The sequence below is a fragment of the Protopterus annectens genome, chromosome 2.part0 (genome assembly GCF_019279795.1).
Source record: "Protopterus annectens isolate FY-2018-M chromosome 2.part0, PAN1.0, whole genome shotgun sequence".
NCBI classification, from domain to species: domain Eukaryota; kingdom Metazoa; phylum Chordata; order Ceratodontiformes; family Protopteridae; genus Protopterus; species Protopterus annectens.
In genome coordinates, this window is record NC_056728.1 from 767,572,231 (window position 1) to 767,595,296 (window position 23,066).

The 23,066-nt window shown below is 35.6% G+C and overlaps 1 protein-coding gene across 1 annotated transcript in view; it reads right to left on the reverse strand.

Moving 5' to 3' along the window:
* The window catches only part of GLIS3 (GLIS family zinc finger 3), a 1,687,591-nt gene that overhangs the window by 1,160,083 nt on the left and 504,442 nt on the right, over positions 1-23,066 (reverse strand). The window contains exon 3 of the mRNA XM_044061079.1: positions 19,160-19,364. Coding sequence (XP_043917014.1) covers positions 19,160-19,364 — 205 coding nt within the window. The remainder of the gene's footprint in view (positions 1-19,159; positions 19,365-23,066) is intronic.

Consider the following 23,066-nt stretch of genomic DNA (forward strand, 5'->3'; position numbering starts at 1 on the left):
TTAAGATGCACGGGGTAAAATAAGCGTTATTATTTATCATTAGTTGTGTGTAAATCGACTTTTTAAAAGGAGAAAACTTAAGAGTTAATTCTATTGCCCTGAGTTTTTGGTCTTTACTAAGATTACTATCCTGCTGATTCCAGTAGTTGGAAAAAGTATTGCATTCTGATTCTTGGAGGCCATCAATACTTTATAAGTATTAGATATCATGTTTTTACTTCTAGATAGACTTTTTATGATTTCCAAAGTAACAGAAATGTTATTTTCAATATTTGGTTCATCTGACACTACTGCTGTTAAGAGTTCTCTGATTTGACGAAGAATGATAGTGTACCTCTGAGCAAATTTTAGCTCTTCCTTAAGTTCACTCAGTGATTTCTCCTTGTGTCTATATATATATCCCAAACAGTACGATTTCTTATTAAGGTGTACTCAAGTAAATTAATCATTTTGTTATTTAACTTAATATTAGGGTTCATATGGATTGGTTGTAATAAGTGAAGAGTATACTCTAACTACATGAACTTTATTGGATTCTGATGGCATGAATGGGATAAGAAAGGCAAGGCTATAGGGTTAATATTGATACTAATCACATGCCTATGCCAGAGTTTGATCCATTGAGGGAACCATGCTTTACCTGAGAAAAAGGGGAGATTCATATAACCCTACTTGGCATATATATTGTCAAGTAATAAAGATGAAAGTCAGGCAAGGTTAGACCACCTTTTAGTTTAGGAAAGCATAATTTCTGATAACTTATTCTGGTTGCCTTAGGGAACCATATGAACTTAGCCAACTCTTTGTTAATCCTTTGAAAAAAAAGTATTTGGGATGGTTAGATTTAAAGTATTAAATTGATAGAGTAACTTAGGTAGGACATTCATCTGTATAATTGCAGCTTTGGACAGGGGGGATACATTTAGTTGTTGCCACCTATGCAAGTCCTGTAGAATACCCATCCATACCTTCAAGAGATTATTCTGATACATAGACTGAGAAGTATGGTCAAAATGTATACTCAGATATTTAAGGGAATAACTAATTTTAAAAGGGGACTGTGCGAACAAATATTCTTTATGACCTGACGAGTTTATGTGGAAAATCAGTGATTTCTTTGGGTTTATTAGATAGTTTAAAACTCCAGAAAAGGAGTCTATTGTATCAGCTAATCTCTCAATGTCTAAGATGGGGCATTCAAAATAGATGTTTAGGTCATATGCATAAGCCGATAGGCTTGTCTTGATATTTAAAGTTGTTGGGATAGAGTGAAATGTAATTTGGGATATTGAGAGAAGTAGGAGCTCAAGGCAGAGGTTAAAAAGATATGGCGAGAAGGGACATACATCCCTGTCTCATTCCATTCCACATTTGGATGGGTTTAGATAGGGTCTTATTAATATAAAAATAAGTATAAGTTTTGCTGTACATGTTTTCAATAGTGCTGATAAGGCTTTTAGGGATATTGAAATGAGGCATGGTTGTAAATAAGAATTTCCAATTTACCATATCAAAAGCCTTACAGGCGTCAACTATTAGCCCAAATATAGAGTTACAGTTTCTTCTGTTAAGATGCACCATAGCATCTAATGTTAGGGTATTGTCCCACGTTTGTCTTTTCGTCATTAAACCTGTTTGTTAATTATTATGTAAGGCATAATTCTTTTCATTCTTTCAGCTAAAATTTAAGAGAGAATTTTAATATCTACATCTAGTAGGGATATGGGTCTATAATGAGAATTTTAATATCTACATCGAGTAGGGATATGGGTCTATAATGAGAATTTTAATATCTACAACTAGTAGGGATATGGGTCTGTAATGAGAATTTTAATATCTACATCTAGTAGGGATATGGGTCTATAATTATGTGGATTAGACTTATCTAAGGGGTTCTTAGGTATGAAAATTGTTTTGGAATTATTAAATGATAATCAGATATACCATAGGTGTTGATGTGATTGTATACTTTCAATAATATAGGTGACATGGAAACTATAAAAGTCTTATAGAATTCTGAGGTGAATCCGTCCAGGCCGGGTGCTTTCCCTTTCTTCAGTCTTCCTATGGCATCAGACACTTCTTACAAAGCAAGGGGGCATCTAGGTATTCCACATCCTGTTTACTTAATTTAGGGAATGTTATTTTTTCAAGAAATTCTGTTATGTCATCAGCAGAGGGTTGTTGGTCATTCATGCCATATAATTCAGAGTAGATCAGGTGAAATATCTCAAGTATTTGGGTATCTGTTTTAAATACCATATCCTGATAGTGAAGAAGGGAAATTCTACCTGTTTCCTGTTTGTTTGCAATAATACTCGCTAAGGCTTTGGAAGGTAATTGTGCCCACTCCCAGTATTTAGCTATACATTTCAACTCATATATAGAGTAATTTTGCTGATACAATTCATATAATTGTCTCTGAGTATTTTTAATCAGATTTTCAGTATTAGGATCAGGTTTATCTTGGTACTTCTTTTCTAGGTCTAATAAGTCTGCTAATAACTTTCTTTCTTTTCCTAGTGCAACTTTTTTAAGATAGGAAGCTTTCTGAATAAGAATTCCCCTAATCTGCGTTTTACAAGCTGCTCATTGAATGTCATCAGGAATATCTATATCCTCCATGCTACTGTTTAGCTGTGCTAAAATGCTAGACACTTCCCGAACAATCTCTGAATTATAAAATAGGTTGTTATTCAAGGACCAGTTAGAGATTTTAACCCTTTTAGCCAACTTATTGGGTAATTTTAGACTGATCCGAGAAATGTCTTGGTTCCACTTGGTATTTAATATCTCCTTCCGCCAGTGATTCCGAAATAAGGAAGAAATCTATTCTAGACCAGGTATTGTGACATTTAGAAAAGTAAGTGCAAATACCTTTCCTCTCCTGCCCTTCACCAAAAGAGATAGGGTCAATCAGGCATAAGTCAGTCATTAGTTCACCTAAGGCAGTTGACGCTTGCATATTTTGGGATAAGAAATTACTAGTATGATCAATCTCTGCATCAATAACCAAGTTCCAATTACCACCCAATATAAGTTCATGGTCAGGAATGTTTTGCAAGATGTTATGGATTTCCGAGATAAAATCCTGTTGCCTCTGACAGGGACTATAAACGTTGAGTAAAAGGGTTTTTTTCTTATTAATAGGATTAGTAGTTATAAAATAACACCATCTACTCTTCTCATCCAAGAATTGGTTTAGGATTGTTGCCTGAAGCGATTTTTTAATAATAATAACTACCCCTTTTGACTTTGAGTTGTCCCCAGCTGCAATTATTTCTTTAATCCATTTTTTATTTGAGATTCCCTTCCAGTCCTCATTCAGCATGTGTGTCTCCTGCAAGAAACATATGTGTGCCTCAGATTTAAAAATTAGATGCATCAGTAAATTTCTCTTATCTTTATCCTGCAACCCCCTCACATTCCAGGAGTCTATGATCCACATTCCCAACTAGATCTTGATAGAGCAGTTGTTTTTGCTAAGGAAATATGATATTTTTGGATTACAAGGTTCCAAAGGAAAGGAAAGAGCATATTAAAAATAAAAACAGGAGATAAAAATACATAAAGTAGCATATTTGCAGTAGCCCTATAACACTCTTCCAACAACAACCCTGTGACTACCCAGTTACCCCAAATAGAAGGAAGAATGTGATGAAATACAGTTACACAAGCCAAAATATTGATATGAGTATCATATTGAGGGATTGTATAGTCTAAGAGTAAAGTAATCACCAATATTTTAAACCTGTTAAGCAATCTAAAACATATATGCAATAGGACTACGATTCCTAGAGTCATCATCCTTACCCTTCTACCAATATAGCTATCCTCTCCTACAAGAAAGAGTTCAGATAGGTATGGTGCTAAAATAACCATCACATTAAATTACTGAGTACAGATAATTCAACTATATTCCAGTTAATGACACTACAATAACTGCAGAAAAGAAAAGACACTATAACAGGAGACATATTTACAATTATATGTCAGAAACGTGGAAACAAATATATAATATAACGAATGATTTACTGTATTAGAATATAGGATATAAGCAATTCATTGAGCAAGCTTGATCTAAAAGTTTCCTAGCCCCAGAAACATTCAACATAGTGTAAATAATGCCTATTTAAACCTTCAGAATTAGCATAACAAACTCTTAACAGAAACAGAGGCATCAGATTATGATAAATATCCTCTTTGTTTTCATACAGATCACATTTAAAGCTTCCATATAAACGAATATGTGTGCATATAAGCAGGCGTGCCTGTATGCCAGACCGTGAACTCTTACCTTGAAAATAAGATATGATTATGTCTAACAAAAAAGCTGCAATACTGCTGAATGCTTATGCTACCACACATAGGGCTAAAACTCAAAAAGGCTGCAACCTACTTGAGCAATAGTTACCTAGATACCAATGTGTCCCACAGCAACATTACTAGAGCCCTTTGTGGTAAAATAAAAAACTTAAGTGGCATCTGTAATAGAATATATATATATATATATATATATATATATATATATATATATATATATATATATATATATATATATATATATTTAGAAGCTGGTCATTAAGAAACTAAGAAAAAGGTCTTTATATGCAGAGGTACTGATTCTTCCTTATGTACCATTTGTGCAGCATGTCAAATAGTTATGTATTTTTCTTATGTTTTAGTAACAACAAAACATGACATTTTCTATGTACATACAAACAGAAATTAGGCTTGACATATTTATGTGCTGATGTCCTTACAGATATCTCTTGACAGTTATTTGTTTAAATAGCTGATTGTAGTTGTAGTTCCTTATCAGAAGGCGTGGGTTCCCTACCAAAGTACCTTCCAGATGTTAAAAGATGTTAAAAGGGAACTCATTTTGCTCAATCCAAAGCACCAGTTCAAGTCTGCATCTGTGTAGGCTGCAATCCTTAAATCCAGCGCGACCACGATCACACTGCAGCCATTTGAAAATCAAGTTTTCTCGTTTGGATTATGCAAACGATCATTTAAACAATAGTTACAGTCCATACGAAGATGTATGGGTGGAAGCATGCAGTTGTATAATAAAAACTATCCTACCATACAACAAAAGCCAGCAGATATGTTCCTAGAGGGGGTATTTCCTGTCTGGTGTGCACTTCTGGGATGGTTAGATGCGTTTCACTTTTTTATAAAATTAAAAGCTTTAAATCTTCAACATTCTACAAAAAAGGTCTGTTTTGGCATCAGAAATAGCTTGTGAGGTTAGTGACAACCTCCGGTGAGGAAAACAGAGCATTACCTTTTTGCAAAAGAGTTAAGCTTCAGGGGCCTTTCCAAAACATTTCAGAAAGACGGCTTTGGCATCTTTAGGTGAGTCAGCAGTATATTTATTATCATTATATGTAAAACTAAGGATATTTGGATACCGCATTTGGAATTTAACATTTCTTTTAATGAGATCAGCGCAGAAAGGGGAGAGTTTTTGGTGCCTTTCTTTAATGGCTATTGGGAGGTCCTGAGACACAGTTATTTTATGACCATTCCAGGAAATTAGTTTCTGTTTTCTAGCCGCCAAAAGGATTCTTTGGACATCCTGAAAATGTAGTAGTTTGACATAGATTTGTGTCGGAACATTAGACAGTTGTCTAGTATGCAAAGCACGATGTGCTGTCTCAGTTATAATGCTCTTGTCATGTGCACCAGATTTTAGAATAAAATTAAACAATTGAAGTAAGGCCTCAGTCAGTTGGTTGGTGACATATGATTCAGGTAGACCTCTTACTACAATATTATTCCTTCTGCTCCTGGCTTCTAAATCGAGGAGTTTTTGCTGGATTTCAGTTAGAGTGGTGTTTTTGGTGCTTAAATCTTCTATTAGCAGCGCAATCTGCATCTCATTATTTTTGGGAGTTTGTTCAATTTGTACCATACGTTCCATAGCCTGATTCAATTTATTGCCAAAACCTGAAAGCTGTTCAGAGAAACCTTAAACAGCCAGCTGCAGTGGTAATAAGACTTCCTTCAGATCCTCCATGTGGATGCTGGCCTCCAGCTTTTGTTTAGCACTGGATTTTGAAATGTCTAATTGTTTAATTTTCTGTCTTTTAGAAATGGTTTCCTTTTCAGGGTAAACTATTGCAGACAGTTTAGTTTTGCTGGTTTGTGTCTCCATGGTATCGGATTCCTTCAACATAGTTTGGCAGTGGAAACAGCTTATATTCACCTCCAACTTGTATTGTGCCTATTCAGGTCTAGAAAATACACTTAAAAGTAGCTCTGTGAACTCTTGAGATTTAAGTAAAGTATATGCTCACAGAATATAGCCAGGAGACTTCAAAATCGGTGAGAATGTATTGCAGAGATGAGAGCAGCTAGGATCTGGCTTTAGGTTGTGAAAGTATAGTTAAAAGCCCATAGTTATTTTAGTTAGATAGGAGCCTCATGGAAAAGGTGTTCACAGGATGACTGCCATCTTGGAATTGACTCAGATTACAAAGAAATGTTAAATTTTAAGTTCTATGAGCCAGTGAAACTTAAGCAAAAGTGTCAGGAATGATGTAATCTGCAATGACTCTGCAGTAATGTGTATTATAGCAATAACCCACGCCTGGGTGTGGGTAATGCTAAATTTACCCACGGTTGGCGTGGTTTGGTCCCGAGGGTGAAGCCCGAGGGACCAAACAAAGCCAACTGTGGGTAAATTTAGCATTACCCACACCCAGAAGTGGGTTATTGCTATATATGACATTATTTAAGAAAAGAAACTGTTACTTTTCTTAAATAATGGCATAGTATAATGCCTGTTTACTGCCCTTCCGCAGATGTCTTGGCATCCGCGGCAGTTCTGATGTACTGCGCGCCTCGCGGTACATCAGAGTTGAGCAAAAGCAACGGAGAAAGCAAGATCTCCGTTGCTTTTATGTCTCGCTATGTTAAATGAGTTTAACATAGCGAGACAGTTTAAAATAAGCAACGGACATCTCCGTTGCTTATTTTAAACTGTCTCGCTATGTTAAACTCATTTAACATAGCGAGATAAAAGCAACGGAGATCTTGCTTTCTCCATTGCCTTTTTTTTAAACACTGCCTCGCTATGTTAAATGGGTTTAACATAGCGAGACAGCTTTAAAATAAGCAACGGAGATCTCCGTTGCTTATTTTAAAGCTGTCTCGCTATGTTAAACCCATTTAACATAGCGAGACAGTGTTTAAAAAAAACGAGTTATACTAATGGAAAAGTCCGGGCGACCGGACCTTTTTCCATTAGTATAACTCGATTTACAACGGGCACGCTGGCCAATCAGCGTGCACGTTTTGGGGGGATCATGGTATAATATCAATTTAAGGACTATCTCAGAAAGTAAGAATAGCATTTGGTATTTTGTTCTGAAGCTGACAACAACTCACCAGCACTGTGCCTTGCTCTGTAAGTAAGATATTTAGAACAGTGACTTCTATTAGAGATAGACAGAAAAAGTAAGATTAGTCAAGCTTTTCTATATTTATGGGAGACTGTCCAACAATGTTGTTTTAAAGTATTTCCTGTGAATCTGAAGTCTCTAATGTCATTGTGCTGAGTTAATAAGTATTGTCTTGCATTTTTTATTATTTATTATTAAATATATTTAAACCTTTGAACTGTGGCTGTTTTATGTTGACATAATTTAAGCTTTTAGTGTACTTGCATGTATTTGGTGATACTGTATAAGCTTTAATGTTCATTACACTTACTATATGGATAATAGTAACATTGCACAGTAGAATTGGATACCCTTTGGTAAGGGTCTTTATAGTAGCTGATAAGAGTAGTTGGTGGCAGTGATTACTACCTTATAGCCTGGGCAGAAGAGGACATAGCTAGTGAACCTGTACCAGTCTTCCTCAGGAGTGTCTGTGTGTTAGCATTTAAATCAAATCTCAGTGTGTCTGTCAGCTACTTGGGCAGGGACACGAAACACTGGTTGGACAGAGAGGGTGCTGGAGGTTTTAGCTTGACTACTTGGCTGAGATCTGAACCCTATAGCTGTGCCAGTGGAGAGTCTTATGAGGACTGACTGTGATCTCTGTGTGCTCTTAAGGGAAATTGTACTTTACTGTGCGTGTACTTGTTATCCTCCAAATGTGGATGCCCCACACTGGTGCTACTGGTGAGGATTAAAGCTCCTTGATTAGTGGGCCAGTACACAGGTGTCACAGGCAGTTATGGGGCATCTGATCAACTAGAGAATGTCCGTGGGATATGGAAGGAAACCAGAACACACAGAAAAAATCTGCTTTGACACAGGCAAGACATGCAGGTTCCATACAGAGAGCAATTCATCTAGGAAATGAACTAGAGAACCAAGTAGTGCAATGTAGTAGCAGCAAATGCTGTGCCATTGTAGCATCCATTATACATCTTTGTTAGTTTTACTTACAGGGTCATTTGTCAACTAATGTGTATACATACCCCTTTACTGACACAAGTAGATACTCCACAACTAATGAATATACATATCCATTTTTTCACACCAGTAGATGCTCCACAACTGATGTATACACATATCCATCCATTCACACAAGTAGATACTCGACAAATAGCGTATATACATATCCATTTATTCACAAAAGTGGATGCCTCACAACTAATGAATATACATATCCATTTATTCACACAAGGAGATGCTCCACAACTAATGAATATACATATCCATTTATTCACTCAAGTAGAAACTCCACAACTAATGTATATACATAGCCATTTATTCATAGATGTAGATGCTCCACAACTGATGTATATACATATCCATCCATTCACACAAGTAGATACTCAACAAATAATGTATATACATATCCATTTATTCACAAAAGTGGATGCCCCACAACAAATGAAGGGTTTATATTAGTACATCTAAGTATTACTACTTTGAATGCACTAATATCGAACCCTTTGCATCGAACGCTGAATATAGTGAAGCTGCAGAATATCGAATACTTTCCTAGGGAAAGTATTCAGTGGGAAGTTTCTGCAGCTTTGCTATTTCCTCGACTGTGGAGCGAAGGTTACAGACGAAGTTAAGGTAAGTGTGCGAACAAAGGTGAGTGTGCGATAGGGACCTTAGGGTTAGGGAGCGGGTAAGGTGAGTGTACGGTAGTTACGGACCTTAGGGTTAGGGTTGAGTTAAGGTAAGTGGATAGCCAGTAGTATATGTATGGCTTAGTGTATGGTTTTGTGAAGTGTATGTGTGTGGATTATGTATTTTGGTATGCTTGTGTTGTGTGTATGTTTGTTGGAACAGCAAATTTTTTCCCTGGGAAAAAATTCGCTGTTCTGAGTGTTCGATGTTGTGGTGTTTCGAGTGAAATGGTTCGATATTAGAACATTCGATGTAGTAATACCTTGATGTTCTAATATAAACCCCTAATGAATATACATATCCATTTATTCACACAAGTAGAGACTCCACAACTAATGTATTTACATATCCTTTTATTCCTACAAGTAGATACTCTGATATATATATATATATATATATATATATATATATATATATATATATATATATATATATATACACATATCCCTTTAGTCACAAAAGTAGATTTTCCACATCTAATTTATATACATATACATTAATTCACACAAGTAGATACTTGACAACTAAGGTATATATATATATATATATATATATATATATATATATATATATATATATATATATATATAGATATAGATATATATATATATATATATATATATATATATATATATATATATATATCCGTTTATCCACACAATTAGATCCTCTACAACTAATGTATATGTTTATCATTTTATTCACACAAGTAGATGATTAACAAATAATGTATTTACATATCCTTTTATTCCCACAAGTAGATACTCGACAACTCATATATATATATACATATCCCTTTAGTCACAAAAGTAGATTCTCCAGAACTAATTTATACACATATCCACTTATCCACAGAAGTAGATACTTGACAACTAATGTATATACTGTACATATCCATTTATCCACACAATTAGATCCTCCACAACTAATGTGTATACGTATTAATTTATTCACATAAGTAAATGCTGAACACAATGTATATACATACCCATATATCCACAGAAGAAAATGCTCCACAACTAAGGTATATACACACCCATTTATCCACACAATTAGATCCTCCACAACTAATGTATATACATATCCATTTATTCAGACAAGGAGATGCTCCACAACTAATGTATATACATATACGTTCATTCACATAAGTAGATACGTGACAACTAATGTGTATAAATAGCCATTTAGGCACACAAGTAGATCTTCCACAACTAATGTATATACATATCCATTTATTCACAGATGTAGATACTCAACAGCTAATGTATATACATATCCATTTAATCACACAAGTATATGCCCCATCAACTAATGTATATACACAGCCATTTATTCACTGAAGTAGATACTCGACAACTAACGTATATACATATCCATTTAATCACACAAGTATATGCTGCATCAACTAATTTATATACCTATCCATTTATTCACACAAGTATATGCCCTATTCAACTAATGTGTATATATATCTATTTATTCACAAAAGTAGATCCTTCACAACTAACATATATACATATCCATTTATTTACACACGTAGATGCTTCACAACTAATATATATATATATATATATATATATATATATATATATATATATATATATATATATATATATCAATTTTAAGTATACACTCTACAACTATTGTATATACATGTCCATTTACTCACACAAGTAGATACTCCACAACTAATGTATATACATATCCGTTTATTCACACAAGTAGAAACTCCACAACTAATGTATATACACATCCATTTATTCGCACAAGTAGACACTCCACAACTAATGTACATATATATATATATATATATATATATATATATATATATATATATATATATATCCATTTATTCATAGATGTAGATGCTCCACAGCTAATGTATATACATATCCATTTATTCACACAAGGAGATGATCCACAACTAAGGTATATAAATGTTCCTTTATTCACACAAGTAAATGCTCCACAACTAATGTATACTCACTTCTGTTTATTTACATAAGTGAATGATTTACAACTAATGTATATACATATCCATTTATTCAGAGAAGAAGATGCTCCACTTTTTTGTATGAATATTATTTAGAGGGCCAAAATCAGTACATACAGAGACTTCCACCTTACTCAGCATGGCACTGTTCTTCCACTTAAGCAACCTCCTTGAGTCCTAGAGATCTCTGCAGTGGCCATCCTATAAAGGCTGTCTCAAACCACACCAGCCCATAGTGAACCCTCCTCGGCATGAACTCAGGGGCATTAAAGAGACACCAAAGAGTCTCCACTGAGTCTTCAAAAAATAATTAAAAAAAAATCCCAGTGGGTGAGAGAATCTCCTCCTTACCTTCAAAGGACGTGGGCAACACATAACCTCAGGACATAAAGAAGGCTGCCAGGATATTCTCATTCATGCTTCATACACATGTCCCAAACAGAAACACACTAATTGCTCAGTCTGTATATAGACGTGATGCCGAACACTGGCCTTTTTTTTGTTGGGGGTCTGGGACTTCAGGTACATGAAGGATCTCAGTTTATACAAGTAGACAGTATTACATTTCACTGCTAAGGACAATCAATGCATTTTTAATTAATTAGGAAGAAAACTGAAGAAAAGCCATGTAGCACTGCAGATAAAGTATGTTGATGTTTAATCTGAGCAGTAGCAGACAGCAGGAACTGCTGCGATTGGTGCTGCTGATACGAATCTTCTCTATGACTCATAATATGTGTTTTCTGCCCTAAATTTCTTGGTCACATGGCCACATTTCTTGCAAACAGCTGAATGTTTCTAAGACAGCTTAGTAGAATATAATGCTGTATATTCCTTGTATTTATTTAACTATCAAAACAATTAACATTGGCAGTAACCTTTTCAGCCACAATCTAGGCCACAAAGCCAAGGAAGAATACTAAATATCTATCAATCTATTTAATATATAACATATAAAATATGGTTTACCTACATTTAATCAAATAACCAGATTTTTATTTATGGTTTTCCTAAAAATTAGTTCTGAAAACCATAAACTGAAAAACATTAAACAACAGAATTTTTCTCTCCCTACATAACCTAAAGTACATATATCTAATCCACAGTCAAACTATAATGGAATTAAAGGCCAAAATCTACCAAAAGTGCAGACCCATCTTCCACAATACAACACATTGTGGCTAAACAAAACACAACCACAACATTAATATTTAAATCTAAGGACTGACAATAGAAAAAAATCTCAACAAAGTGGGAATATGCCATAAAATATGTCTATATGCATGTATATCTATTGATCTATTTATTGATCTGTCTATCTCACTATCTATTTATCTGTCTGTTTAGCTATCTCTTTATCTTTCTACATGCACAACCATGAGTGAAACAATTACACTTCTAGAATCCTTATTCAATTCATATGTTATCTGAACTTCACAGCTTAGAGTAGTGTAATGTAACACATTTTAAAGTTTCAAAGTTTCAAACATTTTTAAAACACATTAAGATAAATTGATTCTTTACTTTGCCCTTAAATGAATACACAAATATTTGCTCATACACTAGTGGACAGTAATACCTTCATATTTTAAAAAATGCTAGTAATGACTTATAAGTATGCATTTCTTCTTTTAAAAGTCTTTGCTCATGTACAGAAATGCAACTGAATTTAAAAATGCATCCAGATGCACCACTGGGTTAAGCAATAAAACCCTTTTACAGCTAAGACAACCTGAAATTCATTAGCAACTTAGGTAACTGATGGAGTGTCACGGGAAGATGGCGGTGGCTATCCTAGGGATGAGGGACCTTGATAATATAGGCAGATTATTTACTATGTCCAGCTAGAGACCACTGCTTGGACTGATTTTTAGTCTTGGCATGAAGGGTGGCAATTCAAAAGGGAATGTTCTAGGGGGCTGAGGGTGGACACATCCTCACAGGCAATGGGTCATTGTCTGCCCAGTAACATATTGTAATGTCACCACATTTGGCTGTGCAGATCCTAAGAAAAATCCCCTGGCATGAAGGACAGCATATGCAATGATGCTAGCTTCTTGGTCTGCTCTGATATTCTTCCTTCCCAAATGAGTAATGGCTGAAGTGGTCTCAAGTCTGGGAGGGGGATCTAGGGGTACAGGAGCAGCACTGTGCAGCTGATTACCAGCTTGAGGCACAGCAGAGTCCACCCTCCTCTGCAGTAAATAATTTCATGGGAAAAAAACAACCAATGGCATGTCACCTTCGAACAAATAGCATACAGTGGTTTATTTCCAACTAACTACACAAACACACACACACACACACACACACACACACACACACACACACACACACACACACACACACACACACATCATCATCAGCCCAGGGACAGTTACCAATATCAGTCTTTGGTCATACCCTAGACTCTAAAAGGGTCACCTTATATTTTCCTAGCTTATTTTTGTTGTTGTTGTTTTAGTCTAAGGTCAGAGTTTTGCTCAAGAGTTTTGATTCAGATGAAAGCAGCTGTTTTGGGTTTAGTGCTCAGTTTTGGTGCATTTGCTGTGAGTTGTTCTTCGTTATTTTCATTTGGTTTCATTACAGTTGCACAGGGTTTTAAACATTAACTTAATGATTGCCTCAGAAATGCATGGGGCAGAAAGCACATGGTTAAAAGAATTGCATTAGATACCACCCTCTTCGTCTCCTGTTGCCAGCCTATTAGCACTAACAGAAAATATGAAAGAGGACAAAAGTGAACATGTGCTTAACAACAAACACAGGAAGAGGGTAAACATTTCAAGAGATCTTCTGAAGGAGAGTCTATGGAATTCCAGCCAACAAATAGTAAAAGGGAGAAGCTGGGTATGGAAAATCCTTAAACCTATGTTTCATCCTTACTGGGGAAGTAAGTGATACAAATTATGTGCAAGAAACAAAATGTAACTATCAGTGGGATTCAATGCAAAGGGAAGTGCATTGAACACAGCTGAGATCAACACCTTCTTAATATCCATAAAACAAACAAAAACATTGGCAAACTTCTATATAAAAGTACAGTGTCCCAAGAATGGAACAATCTGCCACCAAATATTCACAACATCAAATGTACTACTCGTTTCAGAATTTAACTTAAAAATGACCTTCATAATACCAACTCCTGCCTATGCCAGCAACCTACTTAATCCCACCCTCATACCTTTCCCTACTCAAACTCTCTCAACTTTCTACTGACCATACTCTTTGATAACAGCAACACTAGTTTGCATTCACTACAAATCTAGATATGACATTCTGTAAATGTATGGCCTACTAACGTGAACTTAATGGCTGTTTTTTTCTCTTTTTCTTGTAATCTCATATGGTACTTGCTCAGCATTTTTTTTCTTTTTCTTCTTTTTTATTCTATCTTTGTACATAGTTTTCATGCAACTTCTGTTACTGTAAATACGTCCGACAATATAACTACATACATTTTCCTGCTTTATGTATGATACAACTATGTCATTTTCTCACTTTTTGACTTTATGCGTGGTACTTGTCATTGTATTTTTTAAATTATGTGTGTTTAATTGTCACTGTACTTATCTGGAGCTTTTCTCCTTGGGTCTCCACTGAAAACAGGCCTTTGGCTCAGCTGGACCAACCCGGTTAACAAATGAGAAATAAATAAATAAAGTGCTGGAGAATGTTGCTCATCAGTATTTAAAGAGTATATTTATAAAAGTAAGATTTAGGACACAATGAGGTGTTACTGTTTGTCTGATGAGGATTCAGAACAATTTAGTGAGCCTGATTGCTAATAAGAAGTAAAAGGGGTGTTAAGAGGATAAGACATGTCCATGTTGATAGCTCACAGGGGTAGATGGAAATGGTCACTACATGGTGTTATGGAACCCTAATATAAGGCAGTGAGATGGTATCAAACACTGAATCACACATCACAAAATTGTGATGAGGGTCATACCGAGTTAGGTTTTCAGTGTAGTGATAGAGTGAGCAGTTTTTGGTTTCAGCAAAAGGCAAATCACAAAGTTCTTATTTTTAAAGGAATTTATAGGCACTATAACACATGAAAAACATTAGGGAAAATTTATAAGACATACTATCATGATGGCATGCATGTCACAGTGAATTATGGAGACTGTTAAAAGATATGTTTGGGAAATGTTTTTATCCATTTTCTCAATTCAGTCTATGCAAAAGAGGCACAGTCCCATTAATATTTACAAAGGCAAGGAAGTTCAGTTAAAATTGAGTATGACAGTCGACTCCGTCTAATCACTTATTATTTGGGCAACTTGCTAATGCTAATATAGTGCTTAGTTCTATGAAAGCAGGAACAGCTGATTGGAAATGGGATAGCAACACTAATAAGCAGTTACAAACATTAAATTATGGTCTTGTTTAAGGTTTTTATTTTTCTTTTCTTGTCATCCTTACCTCAGATTTGTCATGTTACAATTTGAAGGATGTAATCTAGAAGTTTTAGTCTGGCTACATTTAATGGTACTGAGGAGGAATACAAGATACATAAGACTTACTTTAATAATAAAGAAATTAAACCGTTGGAGTAAGCAATTACAAAACAGGAAAGAGAGCAACCAGGACAGAATGTTGCTTTGGTAAGAATGAGGGAAGATAGTAACTGTAGAAATGATCTATATGTCTCTAAAGATATACTGTTATTTAATAAATTCATTTCTTGGAGTAGGCAGATTTTGAAGAGGAATTTCTGAAGTGCTGGAAAAGGAAGAGACAGTAGTATTAGGGGGGGTTTTGCAGTATTGCGGGGCTGTAGATTTAACCCACTTAAAAAGAGGGATCATGTAGAATGAGAAAGAAATCCACTGGGATCTGTTCAGATCCTTAGCACTAATACTGTTACAATGTATGCTCCAGCATCACTGTGAAGCTGTCTAGGCATCCAAAGGCATGCAAAGCGACTAAGATCCCTGCACCACAAGTCTATTCAGGATATGATTTGTCAGTTCCTCAATATTATTCATTTATGCATTCATAAACACAAGACATAAATGCACAAACAAAATACTGCTTCATTGAATCACACAGTTAGTGAGACAGAAGGCAAAAAAAAAGACCAGTTATCCTTCAAAAATGACCTTAGTGAGAAAAAAAAACAGCATAAGTTAAATCCCCGCAACACTTCTGTTCAGTCTTTTTTATCTAACTATAAATGTAGATGTCTTAAGTCTAAAAACAAGAATAAAGTTAAAACTATGAATGAAATGTTCTCAGTAAAATATGTCATCCTCACCCATTTGCAAGACATAGAGTAGTGGTACAAATCCTGATTATAGCCCTGATAATACCTGTTTTACTGAAAAGTCAGGTGGCAGAGAATGAGAGTGAGCTTAGGCTTGATAAGCCAAGGGGAGTGCAGGGTAATTGTTTGGATCACCACTTCTGCAAAACATATGAGAGTGTAGATGTTTTGTCCCCAGCAATAAACCTGAAATCTGCACTGCACAGCCATTTGCTATCTTGGGACAGACATACATATATCCGCTGCCATTCACTTGCAATGAGCATTGACTGCAAAATGCCACAGATGCCGGAACACAAACAAAACCAGAACCATTCTTAGCATTTAATTATTACCTCCCAGAATAATGGATAGGCCAGCAATGTCTGGCTCCTGAAAGGAAACAATAAGCCATTTAGGTGATTGAGAGAGAGGTTTCATGTTCATTATGGGGGTGGGCCCCAAAAAAATTAAAAGAAAGTTACATGCAGAAACAATGTTGATCAAATGATCAAACTTCAGAATAAGCAAAGACATATGTCAGAGTAGTAACAAACAAGGGTAGGATATATAATGTAAAAACAGTAATAAATGCTGCCACAAACAAAATTAAGTTGCACTGGAATAGAAGCCTTAACCAAACATCTCTCTGTTTTGAACGGGGGAGCTTCCCTGTTCTAGGGTGGGAGGTTGGCATATATGGATCTACTTCACATGACTGAAAACTCAAAATACTGAATTTCATTTGACAGAGACCACAATACCTAATTTTAAACATACTGAAAACAAATTTGACTGAGTCTCGTTATACTCAGCTTACAAATACTATTGCAAATACTGAATTTTAAGCCATAGAGGTGATGTGTGTTTCCCTTCACCTGTGACTTGCTTGGAATAAAAAAAAACATTACTGTAATTTAAAGTGCTCACTGTCAGAATACCTTCAGTAGCGTAGAATGTAGTGTTGTAGTGTTTCTAAATGTGGGTATGTCTCTTCAAATTTTTATGGGAAGTATCTTAAGTAAAATGGCGGACATTTTGTGGGCTCCCGGCAGTGTGTACAGTACTGTAAGGTAAGTAAAAGGTATATGCCCTTTTCCCCACTGTAGTGCAATCCTGAAGTTAGTATATAAAGTTGGGGAGTGTGTGGTCATAGCGCCCCACCTAGTTTGGCTTTATATCATCTGGTTTCTGTTAAGATGGTAACTGAGTAGTTTTTAAGTTTTGGAAAGAGTTAGTCATTGGTGTTGCAAGTGTGCATGTCTATGGCTTAAAATTTAGTATTTTGAAATTTTGCATTGTACGCTTTCAGTATAATAAGACTCAGTCAAATGAGTTTTCAGTATTCTGAAAATTAGGTATTGTGGTCTCACTCAAATGAAATTCAGTATTTTGAGTTTTCAGTCATGTGAAGCAAATCTCTCTCTCTCTCTCTCTATATATATATATATATATATATATTTTTACAATAAATAAGGTCTTAGTGCAGTTATAGTAAGTAATCACAAGGCCTGGTGATGGCTATGTATGACTCACTCTCAAAACAGAGACTTTAGAAATATGTGCACAAGAAACAACACATGGCTGGTGATGTCATGTGCTTTTTTATTTATTTATTTTTTTTTTTTTAGGTGGGTCACAACTTCACTTAGCATACTTGATAACATTACTGGTGCTGGTACTACTGATTGCCAAAGGATGGTCCACATTTTGTGAAGTAAGCATACAGACATATGGTAAAAATGAAGGACCTCCACACATAGTTTTATTCCCTATTTTTAGGCAACAGATTATTATCTTATAAAAAGACTGGTCTTAATAACCACAAACTGCAGTACTGATAAATAGGGTTTTTTAAGCCAATCCAGCCTTTCCTTTTTCTGTCTGCTATGGAATCTATGGATCATACATGCTTCATACCTTTGCTATGACATTTGCATTGCTAGGGATATCTTGATTTCTACTATATGCATTTGACATGTCAATAAGGTTTGCCCGTTGCATACAGCTTACATGTTTAGCGTTAGAAATTTATTCTGTTTACTCCTGACATACCAGTTTTCAAATCCCTTGCTTTACACTGGTTCTAGTTTACTTATCAAGAAAAATATGGCTGATGCAGTGGTGCAGCAGTTAATGTTGTCACCTCAAAGCAACAGTTTTTTTGGTTCGATTCTTGGCTGGGGTGTCTTCTGTGTGGAGTCTGTATGTCCTCCCTGTGTTCGTGTGGGTTTCCTTCGGGTGTTCTGGTTTCCTCCCACATTACAAAGACATGCGTCTGGACCATTTCTCTCCAGGCCTCCACTGAAAATTGGCTCATTCCAAGTAGGACTTTCCCAGTAAATGAATGTTAAATAAATAAATATATCTCCCTAATTTGTCTACTTGAATCTGATCCTTTTATTGTAAGGTTACTATATCCTTTACTGTTAACAAAGTCCATGATTCTTCATCATCATTGTTGTTCTTTTCAGAAAACTCACAACTCTATTTTCTCATACAGAGACAATCTCCACAAAGTATTACAACAATTTCTTTATTACCTCTTTATTATGCTACCACTTGGCAGAAGGTGCAGATATCAAAAGTAGTTTGCAATGTTGGCATTGTCCTTAATTCAATTAGTTATGTTCAGTATTAGTATATGTGACATAGCATAGTAAGATTTTACCAGTGATGGTCATTACTCAGATAACTTAAAGGGTCCACAAACATTGCTAATTTCATTTTATTACTGCTTGTTAAAAACATTTTAAAAAGAAATCGACACTATCACAGTAGCACAAATTTCAAATGTATAAATGTGACCTTGTTTCTGAAGTTGGTAGTCTCATATTTGCTGGGTTCATGGGTCGATTTGTATTGGAGTTGTGGTGATTGCCCGCTACAGCCTGATTGGGTAGTGGTGATATAGAACCGAGTCTATGGACTGTCATTGCACTGCTGGTGACCAGAAGATTGTTGCAGCTGCCTTTTACAGATGATTCATGCTGAGCTCCACAGGTAAGACTACCTGGACATATAAAGGAAGTTATGTTAAAATAAAGACAGCTATAATTTATACAAATGATTAAAAACATGAGAAATCAGGTCACAAAAAGTAGACTTCCTAAATAAATTAGACAATGTTAGCAAATCAAAACTTAGGTCGCTGAAAGATAATACAATTAATTCTGAAAAAAATGACCTTTTGTACTTGTGAGGTGCTGTTTTTTGACTATATATTCTGTACTCTGCATGTGTGAAGCAATGCAGGACTAAAGTGTGTGAATGGCTTTCCCAGAAGGAAGCAAAGCTCATTTCCAGGCAGAGTTGCTTAACTTTTCATCATTGTCATATTAGTAGGGTCTATTTGGGAAGCTATGAGACATTCAGTGATGTAGCTGTGTAGCTTTGTTGGTAGAAGAAAAAGAAGTGCCATTTATACCCATATGTTTATAGTCAATGCCTCAAATGACTTGCAGCAATTTGTTTAGATCTTCTAGCAGCAATTTCTTGTTGCAGTAATCACTTCAGTCTGAAATTGCCAAGCACAAAACCCATCTTAGTAAATGCATACTTCATGGAAAAAGAAACTGCATATTTAATATATTCTACATAATATTTAACTCTTTGTTTCTGTTAAATTCAGTCACCTTACATAGAGAATATAAATAACAATGCAGATTTCTTCAGAGTCTTCTTGCATATAGGTTCATAGGTTGGTACTGGGCTATCTGCCCGAAGGCATATATTAGCCCAGCCACGTTGTGCGGTATTCACCACCCCTTTAGTAGTTCCCTAGACCCTTGTACTAGCAGCTAGTACCCTTGGCCCCTATCTAGTAGTGCTGTTGGTGTGATCCCCGGTGTGAACTTTCTGTTACCCATCCACTCATCAAGGTTCCTCTTGAAGTGTGATAGTGAGGGGCTCTGTCTTATGTAGATCGGGACCCTGTTCCATAGTAAGTGAAGTCTCTGAGAAGGGAATCTATCCTCCAGCATGTTCTATTCATTGTTGTGTTGAGGTTTATATCCCTAGAGCCTCTCCCCCAACTGCCTCATTAGCATTTGGCATGGCCATGGAGCCAGGCCTATGTGGTATAGCACGTCTTCTTGTTAGAGCACTGTGCAGTACCATGTTAGGGCTGTCTGTGAACACCAAAGGTTACAGTGATGTGTACATGAAGGTGTACACATTGCAGTACTTGCAAGAATTTCCTCCTTAAATCACACACACAAAAACCTTCCCTTTGTAATTAATCTACCCAACATGTAAAAAAGGTGAAGGATGTGTGCAGGAATTGGAATGGTCTTATATGCATTTAAAGATGGAGACAGTGCAAGTGTATTGCAGGTAGTCCATATACTCTAAACCTTTTTTATATAAATGCTATAGAATACTGGATAGGTATACATGAGAGTGTGTACAGGCTCTGTACTATGTTCAGTGCACTTCCTGCTACATCATTAAAACTATGTACACATTAACAGAGACAGTGACACATCTCACTTGTTTCCTTTGGATTTACTGTGGCTTTACTGTCGATTTTATCATGTTTCACAATTTTTTTATTTTTTATTAAAGAGTACTTCTGCTACACACTGGACTTTTGTCACTTTCATGAATGATAATAATGTTTATTGAAGCAGTAAATGGAATTCTATCTTTACAAAAACTGCATTTTTGATTTTGGAGCAGGTATAAACTGATTTTAGAGGTCTTAGAAAAGAAAGTAAGATTGTGGCAGTTGTCTGTTTATGCATTTGAATTGCCTGGTTTAAAAAACAAAACAAACAAAAAACAGCTGTTTTTAAAAGAAAATATATTTATTAAATGATAATGGTAAACTGCAATTACCCAATGATTTTGCTTGGAGGTATGATGTCACAGTACATGGTAAATGGTGTCAGTCTGATAAAACTCTGTTTTATCTGAAAGAAAGTCATTTACTTACTTTAAATAAACAGTCCCTCAGATAACTTTCATCTGATGTCTTTTCTCTGTTATACTTGGGATTCTGCTAAATAGAGTGCGTCTCAAGCTCATGATTCACATTCCTCCACCCAAATGGATTTAAGTATTCTCACCTTTGCCATTCCTTTCCTTCTCCCATTGCCACTTTAACAAGTGCCTGAGCCACTAGTAGTACTCAGGTCACATGTCTCATAGTCGCAACTTTATTTCTTTATGCCAATGGAGCAATCTTGGTTCTGAAGGGAGTCTTAGTAAATCACAATGGATTTTACTCAAGCATACTGGCTGTGTAGTTTTTTTGTGGGGGTTACCTTTTCTTAGTCTCCTACAATGGTAGAAGAATTTTACTTTGGAAATGGTGATGTTGCATGGCTTTAAATTTCTGATGTTATTATATAGATGTGGATAGTACAGGTGAGGTTGCATATCATAACAAGGTTTTGCCATTTTTTTTTTATGTCGGTAGTGTTTTTTTGCTGACAAGTAACAAGGAAACTATTGTCTCATGTATCACATTTAGTCCATTTGGAATAGCAAAATTAACTGTGTGTTGTCAAGGGTCTGTGGTGTTACACTGAGTACAGATTTTATTAATATTCAGTGTATTGACCCCCCCCCCCCCACACACACACACATCTACACTTGAGTAATAAATATAACAGAACTACAGAACAGTGGGAAACAAAACAAGAACTCTTACCCATTGTACTATGATCTGCTAACCTCCAAAATAAAAGTGCTGCATAACATAATATCAAAAATATAAAAATACAAAATGCTATTTTTTTTTTTTTGCAGTGGATGCACCCACCATGTGGATGGCTTTATGGCTTTACATCCACACCCTCCCAAACAAATATACAAACTCAAACACAGCAAAATAATGGGGGAAAGAGCAAAACTTTAATCAACACTGTAGTGTGATCTCCCTATATCACACAAGACATTGTTCAATAACGCAGTGATTCAGTTAAGCAAGTGACAGAGTCACTGTTTTGAGCAAAACAAGCAATCAGCAAAATGAAACGCTACCAATAAGGAATATAGTTTGAAGGCCATCTGATGGGATTCAGGAGCTTGCCTCATTCCATGATCTTTTAAGGTCTACATTTTTTCTAGTCATTTTCTAAGTCCATTATGGTAGGAAATCATCACTACCTTTTGGGTTGTTGTATTTATACTCAGCTTGGTTAGAAAACTGAAAAGGGGTCATTCTCAGCATGTTTATGTATCTGCACATAATTATATGTGGTTTAACAGATTTGTTTATCTTTTTAGATACTATGAATTATCAATGGATTTGTATTGATGCCTTTTTTGCTCTATATGGAATTGTCTTATGAAATCCAGGGACAATGAACATTATATTAGATGGGCTGTTGGATTAAGTTATCAAAACCAATAAATTCCAGCATTTGGACTAAGATACATCCCCTTATGGTTCTGATGTTTTTATGCCTCATACTACATAGGATACTAGCTGAAGGAAATACTATTATGTTAATGTATGTAAGAATGTTTATGCACTTTTGCTCACTGTAGAGGGCATACTTTCGATGAGACTGCTCTGGATAAGTACTGTGCAGACTAACTGATCAGTAGTAAGGGATCAGGTGGTTGTTCCAGTAACATCAGTTGACACCCTAAAGGGCAGTGTTTCTAGGGAGGTTTGAGTCAGTAGTCATTTCGGTACACTGAATGTCATTATAGTTTTAATATTTTGGTTGTTGTGGTGTTCTTATCATTCATCATCATCATC